At 39.2% G+C, this 22,700-nt stretch overlaps 2 protein-coding genes across 2 annotated transcripts; one reads left to right on the forward strand and one right to left on the reverse strand.

Moving 5' to 3' along the window:
* Positions 1-1,300: 1,300 nt before the first annotated feature.
* slc6a22.2 (solute carrier family 6 member 22, tandem duplicate 2) lies at positions 1,301-10,335 on the reverse strand. The gene is made up of 14 exons (XM_074651863.1): positions 10,140-10,335; positions 9,753-9,887; positions 8,733-8,873; positions 8,549-8,633; positions 8,339-8,471; positions 8,115-8,249; positions 5,991-6,094; positions 5,759-5,883; positions 5,547-5,659; positions 5,284-5,421; positions 4,579-4,681; positions 3,513-3,613; positions 2,244-2,414; positions 1,301-1,661 (listed from the first exon to the last, which is right to left on the reverse strand). The coding sequence occupies exons 1-14, from the start codon at positions 10,333-10,335 to the stop codon at positions 1,497-1,499; spliced, it is 1,845 nt and encodes a 614-aa protein (XP_074507964.1). The 3' UTR covers positions 1,301-1,496.
* Positions 10,336-13,633: 3,298 nt separating this feature from the next.
* Positions 13,634-17,438, forward strand: LOC141777537 (uncharacterized). Its single transcript, XM_074651879.1, has 7 exons — positions 13,634-13,806; positions 15,105-15,705; positions 15,851-16,058; positions 16,395-16,500; positions 16,609-16,847; positions 16,973-17,131; positions 17,259-17,438. Exons 1-7 carry the CDS (start codon positions 13,747-13,749, stop codon positions 17,383-17,385), a joined length of 1,500 nt encoding a protein of 499 aa, XP_074507980.1. The 5' UTR covers positions 13,634-13,746; the 3' UTR covers positions 17,386-17,438.
* The last annotated feature ends 5,262 nt before the right edge of the window (positions 17,439-22,700 follow it).

Raw genomic sequence — 22,700 nt, forward strand, 5'->3', positions numbered from 1 at the left:
TAGTGTTTAATTAATGTTTTAACACATTTGAGTTGTTTTAATGTTCACCATTCAACATTCATAAATCAAAAATCCTGTATGTGTGTAATTTGAAAGTTCAGCCAGCAGATGTCCTGCTGTCAACATCCACAAGACTAAAGAGGCATTACAGCTCTGTGACCTGGCTGTAGCAGTACTTCTGTTTTTATTTATTGAAAATCACACACAGTACTTAGTAGCACATCACTTCGCTTTAAAGACCGAACAAGGAGAGCTGGTGGAACTTGTTTTCAGTATAACTTTGCAGTTATCTAATAAAACATATAATCCAAATATATAATAAAACATATTAGGCTACAATATTGTCAGTATTCACAGGTAGGAGGAAAATGTTAAACTGACACATTGTGGAGGTGCATGGATATACTCCTGCAACTAAGGAGCAGAGGTTGGAAACCTTATTGCAGCAGGAAATACATTGGTTTTGAAGCAGGAGGTTTTGAACAGAGGCCTGTAGCGCCTCCCAGAGGACAAACCATGGAATAGGTGATGACCTGTATGATAGGAGTCAGTTATGTCTGTTTCTTTTACTACTTACAAGGTACAGTAATAATGTTACAGAGTAAGACAAATGTGAAAAATGCTCATGAAGTCATCAAATAGTTGTGATACAATTTATTTAAAAATTACAATATACTTTACAAAAAACACTAAGGTACATTTGGGTAAGAAAAATAATAGGTTTTAGGCAAAATACACTGAGAAATTTTAAAATATAGAGTGTCTGGGGTACGGGGGGAAATAAGTCTGGGGAAAGGAGGCTATGAAGTACTCATGGTTTATTTTTTATTATTTATTTTTAAAAAGAAGCTTAATTTTTGGTAGACCTACAGGTAAAAACAGCTGAACAGAAATGATGATGCTAAAACAACCTGGCAGCCAGTTTAAGGATATTAAAATGGGAGTTCTTTGTTCAGTTTTCTTTTTGTTAAGAGTCTTATTTTAGGTTTATTTGACAGCATATAATATAAAATATGGCATGTTGGACTGTCTCCATGCTAGCACCTGAAACTGGGGGAAATGGGAGGCATTAATGTCAGAAAATTATCTTTAGACTACCAAGTTTCTTTTAAGTTGTAGGGTTATTTCACCACTGAGTAAAGTGTGTGTAAGCAGTAAGCTTACACTGTAATTAAAGTGTAAAATGGTTGAACACTAACGCTTTATATTACTCTGTAATTTAAATGAGAAAACATGCAATGTGTTGAATTACAGCCTGCATACCAAGTTTTCCCTCAGTTTCAGGTGTTAAAGGCACACAGGTGTGGTCTGTAATACAATAGATGCATTGTACTCACCTAACAATTTTCTTTATCTCTGTACCTTATCACCTATTTTCCCCTATGGATTTTTAGTAAGCATATCGCTAACTTACCATCATTACCATCAAGTAAAACTGCTTAGGATCTGCACTCCTCAGGCTTAGTGTTCCATTTCAGTACTTTTGTTCTTGCAGTTTAGATAATGGATGATGTCTGAGCTCTGCTGCCTTTGTCATCAGGACTTTCTGTCGAGCACAGTGTGTACAAGACTGTGAAAGTCTGAAATGCCTCTTTATTTAATGGCTTCTTTAACGTTGCAGTAGGTAAGTCCTTTGCTGGAGTGCACAGAACGTTCAGTCTCTGTGTAGAGAAAGAAAGGACAGTTTGCTATTAATGTCTACAGTTAACTGTGGTTAAATAACAAATCTGATGAACTATAATCATGCTTCTCTCTATAATAAAAAACAACTATCTGTAACAACTACAATACAGTTTTGTTTTTCAAATAAATACAGAGCACAGCATGCCTGATTACCGCATAAAAAAAGTCAAATCCGGACAAGGAAACGGCAGCAAACATTTGGACTTTTTCAGACCTTTTTCAACCACAAACTTTTTACAATTCATCTGCATACCAACTAGCTACCAAAGGTTTGGTATAATTTTAACTGAAAATTGCAATAGTTGTTTGTTGTTTTTGTGAAAAGTTTGCCTTCCACACAACTCTGATCTACTTATTCCCACAAACAGTTAGTGAGACTCAGCCCCACAATTTCCCAGATCCCCTTCTTTTCATGCAGTCAAACCAAATGCCAACATCAATACACCAAATTTGTACTGGCGCCAGTGCTGATCTTTTTTAAGCAGATCGAGTGTCGGCCAGATTCTAACTCTGTTGTCTAATTTACTTTTGTTTGTAACAGTAAAAACATGTGACCGTACCTGTCTTAATGTTCCTGGAGTTACACTCACAGCATACAGCATCCACAGAGGAACCATGAGAGTTGAAGAGAGAGTGAGAAATCCTCCAATTGTGTAGCCCCACCAGGGGTATTCATACGTGTTGTTGAATGTGAGCGGAGTATATTTGACCAAGGAGAAGAGAAATGTGCACTAAAAAAAAACACCAGCAGAGAGAAGAGAAGGAATAGAAACACTCGACATGATTTGATATTTCATTCGAATGACATATAGAAAGGAAATCGGCGATTGTGTTTTTTAATTAGTTTAAGAAAAACATATGATGGAAGCTGAGACTCCGGTGTTCAGGTGGAATGTTAAAGTCAGATTTGCATCAGCTGACAGCCTTCATAACCCTTTTTGCTGATGACTTAATGCTGTTTGCTGCTGCAGCTTCATCAACCACCAAATCCCCAGCTTTCTTGCCTGTTGAAGCTGTTGGTGTTGTTGACTTGACTTATACCTAATGTCCATGATTGTTTTTAGTTCTATATGACATAATTAATCTGTTTTTAGCTAAATCTACCAGTATAACCATTTGCAACACAGGAAATGGAAACTTTTTTGATCTGAAAAATAAAAAAAAATTAAGAATCAACCCAAGTTACATTACTAGCCCTTATCTACTATTTTTAGTTTGTTTATTTGCCAATGTAAAGCTTGAAAAGTATTATGAATCTTGGTCTCATCTTTTTCTCAAAGGTGCTCTATACGATATCCAGAGCATTAATATAGCATCAAACAGCTATTTGCTATAGAGGAGTAATGTCTACCTGAACAGAGAATGAAGTCACTCTCCCTCTGTGTGTGTTGTAATCTGAGTTTATTTGTGCTTTGACATAGCCGGTCCGGTTGCGCATGCTTTTAGTGCATGCTCGTGCCCCACTGACTAGCTCACGGACGCCGCTCTGCGCTGCTCTCATACGTCGGTTACATCCGTTTTAAAGATGGTGATAGCTACAGATTAAGGTTTATTTGCCAAAAAGATCACATATCTAAGTTCTCTTTAGATTAATATTATAATAATATATCATAAAATATTTCTTTAAGAGATTCCCTAAACATATATTTCAAAATAACCTTAAGCCTTGGGTTGCAATAAAGTAACCCATCAGTGATACTGGTCTCCATCTGGTTGAGGCATGGATTACCTTTAGGACAGAAGCCTCTGGCAGCTGTCAAATACACTTGCTTGTTAGTAAAGCATGACAAACGTTACAAGGCAGGCATGCCTACATCTCCAATACTTACAGTGCAGATAGCTGGTGTGAAATACTGCCAACAATATTTCATAAAAGGCCACGGTCGATATCCAATCATGTCCTTTATATTATCATAGTGACGATCTGCACCTGAAGAACATCAGTAGTGTTATAGGTACAACATTATGGCCATCAAATTGAATTATTAACAGTGTTGGATCATTTTGTGTACAGCTCCTCACAATTCAGCCTCACATTGTTGGTATGATAGGACACTTTGGGATCTCAACTTGCATTCAAAAGAATAGTTATACAAGTTTAAACCAGGGTTTCCAAACATTTAGGCTTGTGGGCTAGTAGGGATGTGACAGTGAGGAAATTGTCCCACCGGTTAATAAACTAGTGACTACACCGATGTTACAGATTATACCGGACATTTTACAAGAAAAGATGACGGTCAATATGTGTAGCGTACTAACTTTGATCTTTAATGCTGGACGGCGGTGTGTCTGGCCTCTCCAGTCGAGTTTTACTGCAGGGCCGCAGAGGTCTACCTGGCGCTGCTTCGCCGTGCACACCTGCTGTGACCGCTCCGTCCTCCTCACAGTGATTACCTCATTAACGTTACGGTTCCCTTATAGCATTGGGTTTAAATCTGAAATATTGCCAAATAGGCACTTTTGCTTTTTGCTTCAACACCAAATCCTCCGCCATCGTCTTGTCTGTCAACTCTCTCTCGTCCCGTGTGTGTGAAATATGACTCCTGGTACTCTGTGCTGAGACTCTGTACGTAGCAGACACATTAACTTTCAGTTTGTAGTGTCCGTCGTCCAACTATGTATTGATAACACGGCGCTACGTGAAAATGAACTAAATGGGTTTTATTTCTGTAAAAAAAAGAAAACGAAAATGGGGGCAGTAACACCGACTACCGCGGCAAGCCTAAGGGCTAGTGAACCCTTAAAATGAAGCAATATCTACCTGTGAGCCATCACAGGTTACATACATCTATGAAGAAGTTAACCAAACCAGTGATGATTCCCTGCTCTGTGCGAATTACATATAATATGAATTTATACATACATATTTTTTACCAGGTTAAACGTTGTCCTTACCATAGACCCATCCAATACAGACAGACTGAATAACAGCAAAGAGCAGGAGTGTCATCCCACTGCAGGCGTAGTAGTCAAACAGCTGGAAGATATATAGGCCTCCCTGCAAAGGACAAGAAACGGAGTCCTTCAGTGAAAGTCAAAACAAGGTTGTCATTCATCTACAGTGTGTGTCCAATGTGTTATTGTAAAAATACTTACCATATACAGCAGAAAATATGCTCTACAAAAGTATCTTGTTCATGTAAATATAACCCTTACAAAAAGGTTATTTCCTCAGTTCTGATATATGGATTTCCTTTAGGTCATTTGTTCCTCTATTTTATGTCTTCACCTTCATGCTTACAGTAGATGCATTTATTACACGGCTTTGTTGAATACTCGATTCTGATTGGTCAATTAAGGTGTTCTACGAGGTCTGTTATTTCTTTATAGAAGACCGCTGTTACAGTATGTACAGTATAACAGATCGTTGCTATGGACGCAGTTCTGACTTCGGACTCTCGAATTATTGATTTCTTGAGTAGGTAGCCGTGTAATAAGCGTGAAAATGTACAGCTAGTGGGTTGTTATGAAATAAACACCACCGCATTGCCCTGTCAGGGTTTATTTCATAACAATGACCGGCTCCCTGCACATTATCCCTTACATATACGGTAAATGATTGCTTCCAGAAATCAATATCACAAAGATGTCACCACTCACCTCTGTGACCATCAGAAGGCCAACAAAGAAACTTCCAACAGAAATGGCAAGAAGGAGGAGTTTACGACGACAACCGTTTTGGAAGAAGTTAGGATACATGTCCGAGATGTTTGTGACCAATGCCTCTTGAAATACAAACTACGGCAATGAAAGAGAAGATATTGTATTAATACAAAATAATTGCATTATGGTGTCTGAATCTAATTATTACATATTGTTATAATTCTAATTATTATATATTCCAAACAGATTTGTAGTCCTACCTCACTATCTAATCCTAAGAAGATGATCATAACAAAGAAGAAAATAGCCCAGAGCTGGGGAAGTGGCATTAGAGCCACAGCACGAGGATAAGCAATGAATGCCAACCCTGGACCTGCAAAGGTACATGAAAAAAAAAATGTAATATAAACATAACAAACAATTCAAACTGTATCACTCTGGGGTTCTGTCAAGCATTATTAAGCTTCCATACCTGATTCAGCCACCATTGATATATCCACACCTTGCTCCTTTGCCATAAAACCGAGCACAGAAAAGATGGCAAAGCCAGCTATAAAGCTGGTTAAACTGTTTAACAGGCACAGGTAAACACAGTCTCTGTAGTAAGAGAGTAGAAATACAGGAACATTAGAAAATCTGTGATATAATCTAAACTACAGTAAGAACTGATTTAAATTTTGAATTCATTACAAAGATATACAAACCTGTAGCAGTTGTTGCTGTACTTGTTGTAACTTCCTAAAGATGTCAGAACACCAGTGCAAACTCCATACGAGTAGAAAATTTGGCTGCCAGCATCCATCCATACCTGAGGGATTTGGATGACTTTATGTTCAGTTTAGGTTTGTAAAGATGCATGTATTTGCCATGTCGCAAAATGGTCATACTGAGAGTATCTGACAAAGTATTTCATTTGTTCCTACATTTCTGCCCTTGAAATACAATATCCGCTCGTAGCAGCTTAAGCATGAGAGACATCTTTAGTCATTGTGCTGCTTTTAAAGTTAAAGGTGCTCAATACGAAATTCCGAGCATAGTGTCTCTGACCATAGTGACGGCTGAGGATAAAGCCCTCTGACCTTTCCTCTAGTGCCAACATGAGGACATTTGTGGTTTTGAGTGAAATGTATTGACAACACATTCATGTTCTGCACAGGATGAATTGTAATAACTTTGCTGATCCCTTAACTTTTCTTCTTGTGCTATCATCAAATTCAATATGGGTTGGTGAAGGCCACACCTTCTGCCGCACAGCTGATTTAAATGTCGGTAACCCTCCTGCACAAACCTTAGTTTTCTTTATAGTTTACCCTTAATAGCTCATTTTCTCATTGAGTTTGTACCTCACAGTACCTCTGAGGGTTTCTGGACAATATTTGTCATTGTTTTGTGTTGTTAATTGATTTTCAATAATAAATATAGACATACATTTGCATAAAGCAGCATATTTGACCACTTCCATGTTGAACAAATAAAAAATGTGTTATTAATTTGGGATTAATCGCAATTAATCATGGACAATCATTTGATGAATCACGATTAAATATTTTAACCGATTGACAGCCCTGCTATTTTCTGCTAAGTATATTATGATTGTATAACATAACTATATAACAAACTATAAGTGTCTTGTGAGTAAGGCATCAAATGTGTGTAATAAATCAATCCTTTGGTCAATAATTGTATCATAATATAATAATGGCAAGAGAGGCGATAATAGTGGTCTAAAACTGTAAAGTGGCAGTGGTTTCACCGGGCAGAGGGCAGTGAATGTGCTTGTATAACTAGGAAAATTATAGAGGGGAGTCTTTATCCGTTTTTATTCAGGAACAATAATTGTGTATGAAATGTGTATCAGCTTCAGGCGTCATCTATAACGTCATTGGTCTAAAATGATACAAGCCTCAATACACGCTTCCTAGAAAACCTCCTGGATTACTCGACACGCGCTCCGAAGCCTCGGCACCGTACGTAACATCACTGCTTTTAGGGCCCACAACTGTGTTGCATATTTTTCTAAATTGTATTTTTCATTTTTGGGTAAATGCTAACGTGCTAAACTAAGACAGTAAACATTGTAAACATTATGCATGCTAAACATCAGCATGTTAGCGTTGACACTATGAGCATGTTAGCATGCTGATATTAGCATTTAGCTCAAAGCAGTGCTGTGCTTATGTACAGCCTCACAGAGCCGCTTGCCTAGCTGCAGACTCTTGCAGTGTGTTCCAATCCGCGTACTTCCGTACTTACACTTACTATTTTGAGTGCATAAGTGCGTTCACACTGGGAAGTATGGCAAAATACAGTGCACTCAAAGTACCCGGATGTTGTAGTCAAAGCGGTCAAATCGTTGAGTGTGGAACGCTGGACACTTTCCACACTCAATTGTTGCCATCTTGGCTACGTAGTGGAAGGGGCGGGACCACGACCACTTTTCAAACATATGTAGATAACAGAATAAAACAATACAATACGTAAACATACCGCTGCATTTTCAGCCAACAGGAGGACACATCGTAAACGTAGGCGACGACGTTGGAAACGTAATTTCCACTCTGCTTTCATTTTTTTCTTCAACAAAGCAGGCAGATATTTTGGCGGGTAGCGAGCCGTGGTGAAATGTTGCGATCGTCATTTCCGGTAAGTGTGCCGCAGAGTATTCGATTTGAGACGACCCTACCCCGTTGAAATTTACGCACTACTCAAGTAAGTACAGAGTGCACACAGTGCACTACATTGAAGTGTACTTCAGGAAGTACGTGGATTGGAACACACTGTTTGTCTTGTTTATGGTTCTATTCAGGCACTCAAAGGAAAGGTTGTACCTCTGGATCAGTGAGGCGGGACGGGTCTGGGTAGAGGTAGAACATGATTCCGTCTTTGGCCCCCGGTAATGTAAGACCACGAACAAGCAGCACCACCAGCATTACATATGGAAATGTGGCAGTGAAGTAGACCACCTGAGACAGAACCAACAGCTTTAAATATCTTAAGAACAGGATTTACGTGAAATCAAACATTACAAATTAACATTAAGATTGCACTGTACCTTTCCTGTGGACTTCACTCCATTCCAGACACAGAAGTAACACAACGTCCAGGCCAGAAGTAAACAAAGGGCCAGGTCCCAACGAATATTGCCAATTTTCTCAATTCCACTGGACAGGCCCAAGATTCTCCTCCTGTAACAAAGATTATTAAGAAACAAATAACAAAAACACAGCAGCCCTTACATGATGCTTTGAATCATACTACTTACTCCCAAAATTCGATAACCGAAGACGTGCTATTTCCATACAGTTGCAGAGGGGATGTTTGATTGTGACCATGCTCAAAACAGCCGTCTGACATGAAAAAATAAGATAAGGTTTTGAAAACGGATTAACAAAGTGAACACATCGCACAGTTTTATGTGTCATAGCTGGAAAATAAAGTCTTGGTACCGGTGTTCCAGCTGTTGTGACAGCTCGCCCATGGAAGCTCGGACCTGAAGGATGAAAACAGGAAGAGAAACGTCCAAGCCAGGATGATGATATAATACACCCCAGTGTACAAAACAACCACTTGGCTTCCGTAACCTAAGCCTGTAGAGAGAAAGAGAGATGTCACATTGTAATATCAAGAAAAATCACGATTAATATTTGTACTGTACTTAAGTTAACTACAATTCTGAGGTACTTTACCTGAGTATTTCCATGTTATACTACTACTTCTACTCCACCACATCTCAAAGTACAATATTGCCCTATTAATCCAATACATTCATTTTAGTTATTTTAGTTACGAGTTACTTTTCATAATAAGATTTGACATTAAAAAAAAAACATTTGATAAGCTTATAAAATACAATGCATTGTTTAAGATTTATCCTGTGGTTCTCAACCTTTTCGGCTTGTGACCTCTTACAGAAAAATCTGTGTGTAGTTGAGGCCCCTTGTCATGTTTCAGACGTCAGATGTTAGCAGTTCGACCAGTTCGAGGCATTTCCGCTCTAAACTGCAATGATGGTTTCATTTAAATAACTGTTCGAGAATAAAAGTATCCAATATTTTAAAAAAAGATTACAGAAAAGTAAAAGAAAATTAATACAAATTTGTGCAGCAGAACTTTTGTAGGGGCCTGACTGCTAGGTTGGGAAACACTGGACTATGTGCTACGAGTGACCCCTTTCACATACAGTACACATAGTCATTTGAGCCATTGTCTATATAAAAATATGAAAATATAAAAATATTAAGATTCAGTGCAGCTTTGAATACACAAAACAGCAAGATAAATTAAAAAAACACTAGGATAGTAAGCAGCATATTAAAACAGCAGATGTAAAATATGATTAAAGTATGTTTAACTCTTAAAGACACAACAACCAAATGTCCTACAAACGGCTTTCTTATGTAACAATATTCGTTAGTAGTTATAGCAGTTACACTGGAGTTAGCTGATAAAACACTATACAGACGTACCTTCAAAAAGAGGGCATATTTTTCTCCAACATGTTATCCCACCCTGACTGGTGTACTGGCCCAAAGATGTCTCCAGGAAGAAGAGTGGGATGCCACAGGTGAACAAAAACAAAACATAAGGTATGAAGAAAACCCCTTTAAAATAAAAATGAAATATCTTGTTAAAATATCGATAAAACTGTATACATTTGTGCACACAAATAATGATTTCTAAAATCAATGTAAAAATACTGACAGAGTTGTAGAGGGTTTCTTTCCCCGCAGCTTTTGCAAAATGTTTCCCTACAAGCCAATTATTGACTGAACACAATCTTAATCCCTCCCAATACAGGCTACAAGGGACGTTTTGTACGTGATGTAAACCTGGCCACAACGACAAAGATTTACCTCCGCCATTTTTGTAGCAAAGGTATGGAAACCTCCAGACGTTTCCCAGACCGACAATGTGTCCGGCTACTGCCAGGATGAACTCAATCTTACTGCCCCACTGTTCCCTCTCCTGAGGTTTGGGCTGAGTATGCCCTGGTCTGGTCCCAAGGTTCATTAGATTCAGTTTCACCTGTGAGTTTTGTCTTTGGTCCATTTCAACCTTTAGTAAGAATTGAATTATACATATTAGTATGTCATACTGTGTGCTATTCTACTGTGTACATGTTGGATTCCATTCAGTATTCTCAGACAGTATAAGTATAGTTCAAATACTCAGGTTTCTTTTCAATATTATCAGGTTTCACTCAACATGAATTATTTCCTGAATGGCATACCACCTACGCCACACTAGATTCTAGACTAACAGAGCCAAAGATAAGCTTCACACCCCACTTGCCACCCTTCAAAATCACATATTAAAACATTATAAAACAAGATTAAGAGGCTTAGTGGCTCTGCTATGGCTGTACAGCAGCAGTGCTTTGATTTAAATGCTAACGTCGTGCAGTTTTCTGCGTACATTTGGACGTCAGCTCCAAACTGACATTGAGACACGATGACATGAGTTTAGCTGTTTTAATCTCCCGGGTCGACCTGTTTAGTAGTTGTATCATGGACCCGCTCTCTGCAGTTACATTTCAACCCAATGGGGCATCAAAAGATAATGAATGGGACCTGTACCTTCAATATTATGACCTTGACTATGGTGATTTGTGATATTCTCATCACAAATGTAATTATGCCAAATTTTATTCTACTTTTTTTTATCAAAAGTATCTGAAAAGTATTTTATCTCCTTTAAAATCATTGTACTTAACAGATCAGTTGATGTGGAAACACCAAACAAAGGCATGAATTTGAAGTAGATAAACCTATAGTGAATTCAAGCTATATAGGCTATATTTACGATCAAATACATTTCCTTTAGAAAACTATATTTAATATGCCCTTGCATAATTGTTCCCTTAAATTTTACATTTCTGTGTAGGCCTATGAGTGCAGTAAAAGAAAACCAGGTTCAACCGCATAATCAAAGATTCATGCATTAAACAAAAGCAAAACATGAGCTCAATTTTAATATAATATACTATAAAATGAGTTAAAGTGAAATCTGAAAGATGCACACTTTACCTTGAGCAGTTGAAGTGTTTCCTCCTGTGACAGTTGTCCTGACACCATCAGCACCTCTCCAAGAATAAGTCAAGTGAAATGGGTTTCTGTGAGGAGTGGCCACCGAGACTGACTTAACCGGTCTTTTCTTTAGAAACCAATAGAGCACACACACACACTGTTTTCCAAGATAATCACTTGGGGATGCAGGCTATACATTCAGCACAATTGTTTTTTCATGAATCAACAGAACCCTACATTTGGGAAACACTAATCTAATCAGCTACAACAGTAAAATGCATTGATGCATGAGTATTAACAATCAAATTACGTCATATATAAAATATATCACGATTATCAAGAATGAGTACTTTTACTTTTGATACTTTGAGTACATTTAATTGATAATACTCATTTACTTAATAAGGATTTTGAATGAAGGCCTTCTTCTACTTGTAGTGGAGTATTTCAAACATTGTAGTATTGGTAAACTAAGTAAATGATATGAGTACCTCTTCCACCACTGATTTATGGCCTTATAAAGTTGACATATTAGCAGACAGATTCCTATTTACACATCTAGCAGACATAAAGGATTTTAAAACACTGCATAGAGCTGAGGGCAACGACAGTCGGTGATTTTTCTGTGGGTAAGATAAATAAAAACTAGCATTCTAGATAGTTATAACAACAGATTTAAAACATGCTTAATTAAATTAAACATATTTTTAAAGACTGGTAACAACAACCTAATCTCCCACAAACTGCGTTCACATGCAATCATTTAAAAATATCTATTATTTTTGTAGCTGATAAAACAAAAACTGGCTGTGAACAGTATGAAGACTATATCTTCAAAAAAAGAGTGCATGTTTTTGAAGGTTTATGGCTTGAAGGCTTGACATAATGACTGAAATAGCACATTCAGAAACATCATTAACGGCAGGCTACTATCAGGATTAAGTGGCATCAGAGGAGCTACTGCAGGTGGTCTCCCCTCACTGTTCTATCTTCTCTCTCCATGTCTCACTTTCCCATTTTGACTACTTTCTATTTTAATGATGAAATAAAGATTTTTTTATCGAGCTGCTAAAAAGCAAAGTTATGAACTGAACAGTTTATGTAAACAATCTCATGTGAGCAATGTGAACTAGCACATTGACGATCAATAGACCTTTTTCACAGCTGACATTTTACTTGTTAGTAGGAAAAGCAGCACAGGTGGAATTAGCTCAATTCAGTTCCATTCACGTGTCTCAATAGTAACAGTAATAATGGTTTTCTTATTGAGCTCAATTGCTACAGAGCTGCATTGTGCAGCAGTGTCGCTTTATTTTATCAGTTATTTTCACAAAGTTCAACACTTTCAACTGAGTTTGAAGGCTAACTTAGACGGGTTTGCCCTCTATTCACATACGTGTCACATTGCATAACAAGAGGAACAAAAGCAGCTAATCAGAGGATACGATTTCTCACCTTCCTCAGTCTCATTGTTCTCCCAGAACAACCCCGTCTCCTACAAATGATGTTCCCATACAACTAAACTGGATTCTCAAGTACGTTTTGAGAGAAACGTTTATTCTCCCGGATTACGGTCGCACTTTCAAACCGTTTTAAATGTGTGGTTAATGTTGTAATAAAAAACAAAACAAAAAACACAACAAAACTACTTGGTTAGGTTTAGTAAAAAAAATCTGTGTTGATGCAATTAAAGACTGGAAGGACTGCGTGTGTGCGTGCGTGCGTGCGTGCGTGCGTGCGTGCGTGCGTGCGTGCGTGCGTGCGTGTGAAAATCTTCCATATAAATAGCTGCTCTTTTTGTAGCGAACAATACATACATTAATAATGTATTAATAAATCCTTATGATTGCATTAAAATCAAAATGCTATATTCAGGGAAATCATTACCGGTCTGTAAATCCAATAATGGAGAGACTTTTCATGCTTATGACTGCTTTTAATAATAATCCTTAAAACTTTACAACATAGGTGCCTTGATCAGTGTGAAGGGATGCTGGACAATAAACTGCAGAGGGGTGAAGAGATAATTGATCACTGATTTCTTCTTGGGGATGGCAGCAATTTTCCTAATTCAATGTATTTGACTCCTCCAAACGTTAAATACTACAGTACTTTGTTATGACTGATCTTTGAATTAGTGAAGTTTCAAGCCAGAGTTCCTAAATCCCATCAGCAGATTCAGGTTAAGGCCTCATTACAGAGAGATGAATTTGTGATTCAAGTCATTTCAGTTTGTTGACAGTAAACAGCCACCAGAATGCAGAGAAGCAGAGAAGGTTCCGTGTTCTGATTCTACACCTCTTATAGTTCTGACTCTCTATAGAACAACTTCATACACAAACTGCACTCAGAGCCAGTCAGTCACACACTGATCTCACTGAGAGAGAGTCACGCTTGTTTCTGTTGACAATCTCGTTGTGTTTTGTTGGAAGTTATGGAGAACTCCTTCCATCGATTTAGGAAGTGGATGGTGAGACACGGCGTTGCTGGTGAAGTAAGTAACAGACTCTGCTTATCTCTGACCTTCCTTCTCTTCATATACCTGAAAGTCTTTCATACAGTGCAGTCGATTGCTCCAGAAACCTCTCTGGCACCTTATAAGTATTCTTAAATTGTAAACCTCTGAGACCCACAATAGACTAGTTTTTGTCTTGTTTAGGGGGGTACAGGGGGTCTTTAGGGGGAGATAGCAGGTCAACAGTAGATGTCACATAGAAGTGGTGAACAGCTAGGAACCTAAAGATGAATTTGAGATGCAGCTCAGCGCTGTGTGTCAAGTTGTTCTAGTCATAAATCAGAAATAAACATGAATTCAATAATAAATTAATTGATTGAAATAAATTGTAAAAGTGTAAAAGGGTTTTGAACATTATGATAGAAGTATATGATGGTCATTCCCATGCTTACTTCAGTCTCATAAGTTGTTACAGCAATTAATGGGGTTGATATCATTTGTTACACAGATCTGGTGCTAAATTTTTTTTTAAATTTCCATTTGAAAATAAATTAAAATGATAAAAAATCCCTCCAAAATACCACATTAAGACACCAAGACCTTGAGGAACACCATAGAAAAAGCCATGCTGTTTGTTGGTATCAAAAACGTTTGACATTTGGAGATTTCTGCAAGAAATGCATTTTTCTGCAATTAGATGGCAAGCACTTCTGTTGTGTAAACTGCTCAGAAACCCGCTTATTGTCAATCTAACTAGGAAAATTAAACATCCTCTGAATGCTCTAGGTCTCTAGTTTGTGGCTGCAAAGTTTCATGAGGCTGTGATTATCCTAGAGGTCACCACAGGTCATTTTATACAGTGAGGTCAAGTTGAAAAAAACAGTCTCACTATGTGAAATGGCTACTACGGATTAACATCATCATAAGAATACAGTTGGGCTCATTGGATCCACAAGAGTCTCAGCTTTACAGTGAAACCCAATTTATGTCATTTCAAGACTATTTAGTGACCCCAGTATGCAGAAATATTAAATAGATGGAAATAACACATTTATACTTCTTTCAAAAAACTGCATGGAGACTCGTGGGTACCCATACAACCCATTTTCATTTACATATCTTGAGGTCAGAGGTCAAGGGTCCCCTTTGAAATGGCCATGTTTTTCCTCGCCAAAATTTAGCCTAATTTTGGAGCGTTATTTTGCCTCCTTCCCGACAAACTAGCATGACATAAAACTGCCCCTGCTACAGCCTCTGAAATACAGTAAAGTCGGTCGGGATCCTCGGACGAGTCAGAGATCAACTCAACTGTATTTTGGCGTACTTTTTTTCCACAGAAGACTGGGAGCCTGTGCAGACAGGACAACCCTGGTGGCTTCAATAGCAAGTCCAGGATCCTAGACCTAGAGAGGGCTGAGAGGGCCAAGAGGGCTGCGTTAACTCGCCACGCAGAAAAGATGTGCACTGCGGAGAAAGCCAGAGGTGATGCTGTTCTGGAGAGAATGGGACTCTCCACTCAGGTCACCCTGCCTTCACCTCCACCACCAGCTCTTCCCAGAGGATACGCAAAATCCAAAAGGAGGATCAGCCCTCTTTTAGATGTTCCTCGTGTGAATGAAGAGGACATCAACACAAACCAGAGGAGTCGTGAAAGTTTGGACGAGGAGGACGAGGACTCCTTCTGGAACAAAGTGCAGGTTGGCGGCCAGATGGCTGCCCTTGCATGTGAGGCAGACAGAGACAGGAGCCCAAGTAGTTCTATCAGCTCTGTGTCCTGCCTCAGTCCTGTAGATACTCACACACCCCGTGAGCTGAGGGCCATTTGTCTGTTTAAGGACTCATTCAGACCAACTCCTCCTCCTCTTCCTCCTCGAGCAGTTCCACTGTCAAGGAGGAGAGCGTCTCGTCTGCCTGTTTCTGCCAGATACAGCAGAGCAAGTCAGTTCCTACAAAGATATACTGTTCAGTGGGGATGTCTGTCTGTTGTGGGAACCCCTGATGTTTCTTATAGGTTTTTAAGTGTAACACCTGCTTTGACATTAGAAATTTGAGTGACGCCTTTTTTTGCCATTAATCTCAACAGTCAAGGAGGTAGCCGACGGATGTAGGCTAGCCCCAGCCCCAGCTGCGCCCAAGAGGACCCCTGTAGCTGCGCCAAAGAGGACCCCTGTAGCAATTACAAAGAGGACCCCTCAAGCAGCTCCCGAGAGGTCAAAGGTTGAGCTGCAGCCATTGGCCAAACCTGTGGAGAGCCTGTCTGTGTGCCTCGAGCAGCTCTCCTCAGACGATTGGTAAGAGCAGTCTCTTGTACCAGATCAGACAGTATTTGATGTTAAATCAGGGCCTTACGTTGCAGCTAGTTAGTTTGACATTAAACCTCTCGGTTTGACATCAATACAACCTGCCAAAAGCTATTTTATTGACCTTTAGTGAGGAGGTGGTAAATGTTGAGAGCTGTAACTTTTATCAGTTGGTGCAACATCTGAATATAGTGTAAAACTGCAGTTACTAATATGCATTTAAAGTTGGTGACATTTGCAGTATCAGTTTAAACTGCAGGTGTGGTAGGGCTATTTGTGATGCACAGTGCGTTTACTTACCATAATTCTTGTCGCATAAACTTACAGGATGAATAAAATCAATGGCTTGAAAACATTACAAGCTCTGGCACGGCACCACTCAGAGACCCTGAAGACCAGACTCCATGAAGTGTGTCTGGTTCTCATTCAGGAGGTATTGTACACACTTTCCTCTTTGTTTCCATCTTTGTGTCTCTCTCAGTTCTCATTTGCCTACATGTGCCGACAGTCTTGACTGATGATGTTCACTCTTATTATACAGGTGAATAACCTGCGCTCAGCAGTGGCCTGTGCAGCGATGAACATCATAGCCGAGCTATATGTCGCCCTCCAGAAGGCCATGGACCCGAAGGTGGAAAGCACAGGCCGAGCCCTGCTGCTGAAATTTGGAACAACAACGAATGCCTTCATTCACCAGGAGGCCAATCATGCACTGGATGCCATGGTGGAAAACTGCAGCCCTGGTCGGGTCGTGACCGTTCTGTTGAGCACGGCGCTGAAGTAAGAGGAGAGAAGAGGCAGTATTCATTTTACCTGCAGAAGCGTTGAAACAAAATGAAATAAGGTGAAATGAAACATAGTCACTGGATTTGTTTGTCTCATATTCCGTCTTTGTCCGTCCTCAGCCACCGTTGTGTCGCAGTAAGAGGCAACATGGCCCAACACCTGCACCAGCTGGCTCACAGCCTTGGAGCAGCTCACATCTTAACAGCAGGAAGGAGCTTCACCGAACGCTTCCTTGTTGCTGTCTCTAAGATGTGTTTGGATGCCGCTCCAGTAGTGCGGTGGGTTATCAAGTTATACTCTAGATTTAGTGTACAATGTTGCACAGTCTTGTGATTTGTGGCTTTCACAATTTTAATTTAATTTATCTGAACATTGAGCTTAATAAGAAACGTATTCCTCCACCAGGCACTACGGCAGATTAATCCTCCAGGAGCTGGCTCTCCACAAGGACTTTCTGAGCCTGTGGAGAAAGATCGTTCCAGAAAACAACAGAACATCACTGGACAAGATCCTAAAGCAAGCCAAACTGTAAAAGAGGAGATCTGCAATATTTATTATTATTATTTTTCTATTCATTTTATTCTATTTTATTATTATTATTATTAAAGCATTTTCAATAAAAATGTAAAATGTAAATGATTCATATAGAATATGTGTGGAATAACACCACTTTATATTTAAAATGCAGCTTTGGTAAGTTAGTTTGGATAATTACAAATGACTCAGTAAAGTACATTTTATACAAAATGTAGTAAGATGGAATGATGGCAGAAAAAGAAGAAAATCATGTAAGGTCTAATTCATAGCATAAAGGCTGCTGCTGCAAATGCTGCAAAATAATGACTTATATATAACAATAATTTGACAGAGAGAATCAGTTTAACATTTAAGGAAGACAAGGAGAAAAATGGTATTTCTGTAGACCACAAAAAAACACATTCAGGCATTTAATTAAATAAAAAGTAAAAAGCATGTTATTCTGAAGGCAGAAATTCACTAAGTGTCCAAACCAGCTGCCAAATACAGAAAACGCAGATGATACACTTTAATTTTAGTCAAAAAATAGTTGGTGATTAATAGATGAATCTGCAGGGACGAGGATCTCAGAAATCACTGAAAGCTTACATCATTTAAATGTCTGCACTGAAATAAAAACCACCAGCATATCATCATGTACTGCTAGCAGCAGGGTGCCTTGTTCATTTTCAGTCATTAGTATTAACATTGTAACAATGCTTTTGACTAGAATGGTCAATAGGCGCCATCCTGAGCCATCTTATCTCATTAACAAAATCAATGTTAAAGGTTTTAATTATCCGTTTAAATTAGAAGATTGTACTTGACAATATAGATAACTATTTTTCTTAAAGAATACTTATCTTAGATACATCTTATTACAATGAGGAAAGGGCGTTTCATTTTTAGACACCACTACTAATATATTTTTGACAGTGAATTTCATGTGAAAATGTGAATTAAATGAAGTTGGTACTTGTTATTCTCTGTTAGGGGAACAGCTTCGTTTCAGTGCATCCCAAAGTCTCGCCCCTGATGTTTTAGATTTGATACATAATGTTAATTATTTCTAATACTAAACATTGGTACTGTGAAGCATGATAAAATACATAAACTAGAAGTGCACTCGGAGAGCACAGACTTCCGCCAAGGCAGGTTTCATGAACGTGTCATCAGTTACACTGTGCATGTCTTAAAGCCTGTAGGGTTAATGCACAGGCTGAGCGGAGTTATTAAAAAAAAATCCTGAAGTCGGATCATGATCTGGATTGCCACCAAAATCGAATGGGTTCTTCATTGTGCCACACCCCACCCCTCCAAAAGATTTCATTCAAATCCATCACAGACTTTTGGAGTTATCCTGCTAACAGACAAACCAACAAACAAACCAACAAACCGATGCCAGTGAAAACATAATCTCCTACCTAGGCCGAGGTAAAAATGTGTATACTAGAATACTGAAGAATGATAATTCCCTCCATTCCTGACTGAATATCTAAACAAAGTCAATGCTGCATGTTTGTAGGCACTAGAGGGAGCCAATGATCTGCACTCTCTGAAAGTGAAGCTCATCTTGTCCAATCACAAACATGCAATGCACACACAATATTATGTATTAGGTCATTTTATAATTTGCATATATGCCATTCTTTTATTTTCAGCTGTCATTATTGATCAAAAACTGATGATTACACATACATCTAACGTCTTCAGTTTGGCTTAAAGGTCCCATATTATAAAAAAGTGAGATTTTCATGTTTTTTTATTGTAAAGCAGGCTTTACTGTGAAAGTATCGAAACACTCAATCCACAGGGAAATAAACACAGCCCGTATTCAGAAACTCTGCATTTGAAACAAGCCGTTGTGATTTCTGCCCATTCGTGATGTCACAAAAATACAATATTTAGACCCTTGACACAATTTTAAAGGTAAAAATTCTAAATGTGTCCCAGTTTATTCCTGGTTGGAGTGTATGTGAATGTCATCAGCTAACAGGAAGTAAACATGGACCCAAGCTGTTGCCTAGCGACGCAATTCTGTTGCAATTCCGTCAAAATGCGCTAAAATGGAGCGTTTCAGACAGAGGGTAAATAGAGGCAGATTCAGGCTGACAGTACGAGGAAAATAAAGGGTTTTTTAAACGTTTTCGAACATTACAGCATGTAAACATGTTCTAGTAGAAACACAAAATACAAGTATGAACCTGAAAATGAGTATGATATGGGACCTTTAAAAAATATCTGAGCCTATTAGTACCTGCACACCCACAGAAATGCTATTAGTTGTCAGGTGATGTTTAATTGCCAAAATATGAAGTAGTGCATTCTCTCTTCATAGTGCATAGTTTGTTTCATGTTAAATTCACAGTTGGAGAAACAGACTTCAAACTATGATCTAATAATTTACAGTACAACATTTCTGTCAGTATGCTGGTGTACCCACCTGTGAGTCCATCCATCCATCCATCTTCAACCGCTTATCCGGGATCGGGTCGCGGGGGCAACAGCTCCAGCAGGGGACCCCAAACTTCCCTTTCCCGGGCCACATTAACCAGCTCTGACTGGGGGATCCCGAGGCGTTCCCAGGCCAGAGTAGAGATATAATCTCTCCATCTAGTCCTGGGTCTTCCCCGTGGTCTCCTCCCAGCTGGTCGTGCCTGGAACACCTCCCAAGGGAGGCGCCCAGGAGGCATCCGTGCTAGATGCCCGAACCACCTCAACTGGCTCCTTTCGACGCAAAGGAGCAAGGACTCTACTCCGAGTCCCTCACGGATGACTGAGCTTCTTACCCTATCTCTAAGGGAGACGCCAGCCACCCTCCTGAGGAAACCCATTTCGGCCGCTTGCACCCGCGACCTCGTTCTTTCGGTCATGACCCAACCCTCATGACCATAGGTGAGAGTAGGAACGAAGATTGAACGGTAGATCGAGAGCTTTGCCTTCCGGCTCAGCTCTCTTTTCGTCACAACGGTGCGGTAAAGCGAATGCAATACCGCCCCTGCTGCTCCGATTCTCCGACCAATCTCACGTTCCATCGTCCCCTCACTCGCGAACACCTGTGAGTCATTGTACAATATCTAGTTTGAAGAGGTCAAAACTCCAGCAACACTTGTAGTTTCTGCTTATGGCCTTCATCAGGGACCCAACCGTGTTGGTCTTACAATAAAGTTGATCTATATATTACAAATGTTGCTGGAGTTTTCAGACTTTTTACATTATCTGTGCACCTTGGAAGCAGGTGAAGTTGTCCAAGAAACCCCCACACCACTTCTACATCTATCTAATTTGGCAATTTCTTTCATGTAGTTTCAACATAGATTTAGTAATAGTATGGTTATGTTTGCATTTCATTGAATCTCATGAGGAAGACTGGACAGCCCCTATAGTCCCAAAATTCCGTGCCTCTGTCTCCAACAAGTGCCTACACGCAAAAATATGCCATTTGTCAGTACCTTGCAAAACGACCCATATATGATGCAAAAAGGCTAGAAAGGTTGTGGTCATGGTTAAAAAATTCTTAGGACATACCTCAGGTGTCAGTGTGTGTCAGACAATTCAGGCCCAACCATCCACCCAAACACCTGCCTTAAAACCCTCTGAAACCCAAGCGTTGATTTTATTGATGTATGATTTTGTTTTTCCCCTAAAGAGTTTTGTTTCATTTTTTGTCCAGTTTTGATCCCAGCTGTCATTGGATGAAGGCGGGGTACACCCTGGACAGGTCGCCAGACTATCACAGGGCTGACACATAGAGACAGGCAACCATTCACAACTACTGAACATTTAGAGTCAACAATTAACCTAACCTGAATGTCTTTGGACCGTGGGAAGCCAGAGAACCCAGAGAACCCAGAGAACCCAGAGAACCCAGAGAACCCAGAGAACCCAGAGAACCCGGACTTACTTGGAAAATTGTTGAAATTAGCCCAAAACAGAGAGCTGGGTGGTCAGTGGATGGCAGCCATGATGTAATACATAAATCATTGGCTAAGTACTCTAAGTTAAAGTATACAAAGTATACTTTTGTAAACTAAAAAAGTGGGCTCCAAGTATATAAAGTATACTTTCAGTATAACAACTATTAAACCCAGTTTACTGATAGTACTTTAAAGGGTATTTTCATAAACTAAAAAGTGGGCTACAAGTACATAACTTATAAACTAACAGTATTCACTTAGTTCATAGTATAGTTGCAGTACACAATACAACTCAGATGTAAACTAGTTGTGTACCCAAAGTTTACTATTCTTACACTTAAAGTATACTTAAAAGTGTACTTTTATAAACTAAAAAGTGCCCCAATAAGTACTGAAGTAGTACACTTACAAGTATACTAATTGTACATTGATATTAGTATACTTACTACATAAAGAATACTTGGGGGAAATAAACTTGAACGTTACTTAAAGCGTCAGTAGGCAGTATATTTTTGGCATCATTGGGCAAAGATTCCATAATAACCTTTCAGCATATTGTAATTCAAGTGTTCTGAGAGATAACTAGACTTCTGCTTCTCCTCATGGCTGTTTTCAGGCTTAGAAAATCATCCAAATCGACCAATCAAGTCTTTTCAGAGAGAGAGCATTCCTATTGGCTGTGCTCCGGTCATGTGACCGGAACTTGGCGTTCCTTCACCAGATTTCACAATGGCGGCCGCGTCACAAACTTTCTCATTTTACAGCTAAAAATTACACTACAAGATGATTCTGAAAACATCTGAGGAGAGAAATAGACATTAACATAACAGAATATTGATTCATATTTGATCAGCGCTGCCTAGTTTGACCGTTTGGTCGGAGTTTGTGTCAGCTCTTGTCAGCTCTTACTGCTTGTTTTCCTCCGGTCTGTGAAATCTTGAAGATGCCGTTAGGAGCACCCGAGGACACCAGACGACACCGGAGGACACAGAGGCACAGAGGCACATGATTTTTTCAGGTTACCTGTTTCATGTAATACTGTCACGATATAGCGACCGTTTTATAAAAATATATTTTTTTAATCATATTTGCTCCGATCTCGCCTACTTCAGCTTTAAGTGTACTTCATAAAATAAACATACTACTTTTTCTTAAGGGTGTTTGAACTTGGAGAGTGGTATGTCTCACAGTATTACTATTTTCCTGCCTAAAACATTGCTATGATACCGTTTACAGTCTGGGGTGTTTCAGACATGAAGAGGTACAACTAGACCGTTTTAAATATATGTTGCAATTTTGTAACTGTGGGCCTCAGCGGGTTGAGAAACAGCTTTTGTGGCTGAATAACAACACAAGGAAAACATCTACATACAGTTCTGCAGGTCATTTTGAGCTTTTGTACAAATATTTTTCT

The sequence above is a fragment of the Sebastes fasciatus genome, chromosome 1 (genome assembly GCF_043250625.1).
Source record: "Sebastes fasciatus isolate fSebFas1 chromosome 1, fSebFas1.pri, whole genome shotgun sequence".
NCBI classification, from domain to species: domain Eukaryota; kingdom Metazoa; phylum Chordata; class Actinopteri; order Perciformes; family Sebastidae; genus Sebastes; species Sebastes fasciatus.

What these genes read in the sequence shown, in the direction of transcription:
- slc6a22.2 (XM_074651863.1), bottom strand. Translation starts at nt 10,335, where the DNA reads ATGGACCAAAGACAAAACTCACAGGTGAAACTGAATCTAATGAACCTT. An exon ending in TTGCTACAAAAATGGCGGAG is followed by an intron (nt 9,888 to 10,139) that starts GTAAATCTTTGT and finishes TTTATTTTAAAG; the next exon opens with GGGTTTTCTTCATACCTTAT. An exon ending in CTGTATTGGATGGGTCTATG is followed by an intron (nt 3,614 to 4,578) that starts GTAAGGACAACG and finishes GATGTTCTTCAG; the next exon opens with GTGCAGATCGTCACTATGAT.
- LOC141777537 (XM_074651879.1), top strand. Translation starts at nt 13,747, where the DNA reads ATGGAGAACTCCTTCCATCGATTTAGGAAGTGGATGGTGAGACACGGC. An exon ending in GACACGGCGTTGCTGGTGAA is followed by an intron (nt 13,807 to 15,104) that starts GTAAGTAACAGA and finishes TTTTTTCCACAG; the next exon opens with AAGACTGGGAGCCTGTGCAG. An exon ending in GTCTGGTTCTCATTCAGGAG is followed by an intron (nt 16,501 to 16,608) that starts GTATTGTACACA and finishes CTTATTATACAG; the next exon opens with GTGAATAACCTGCGCTCAGC.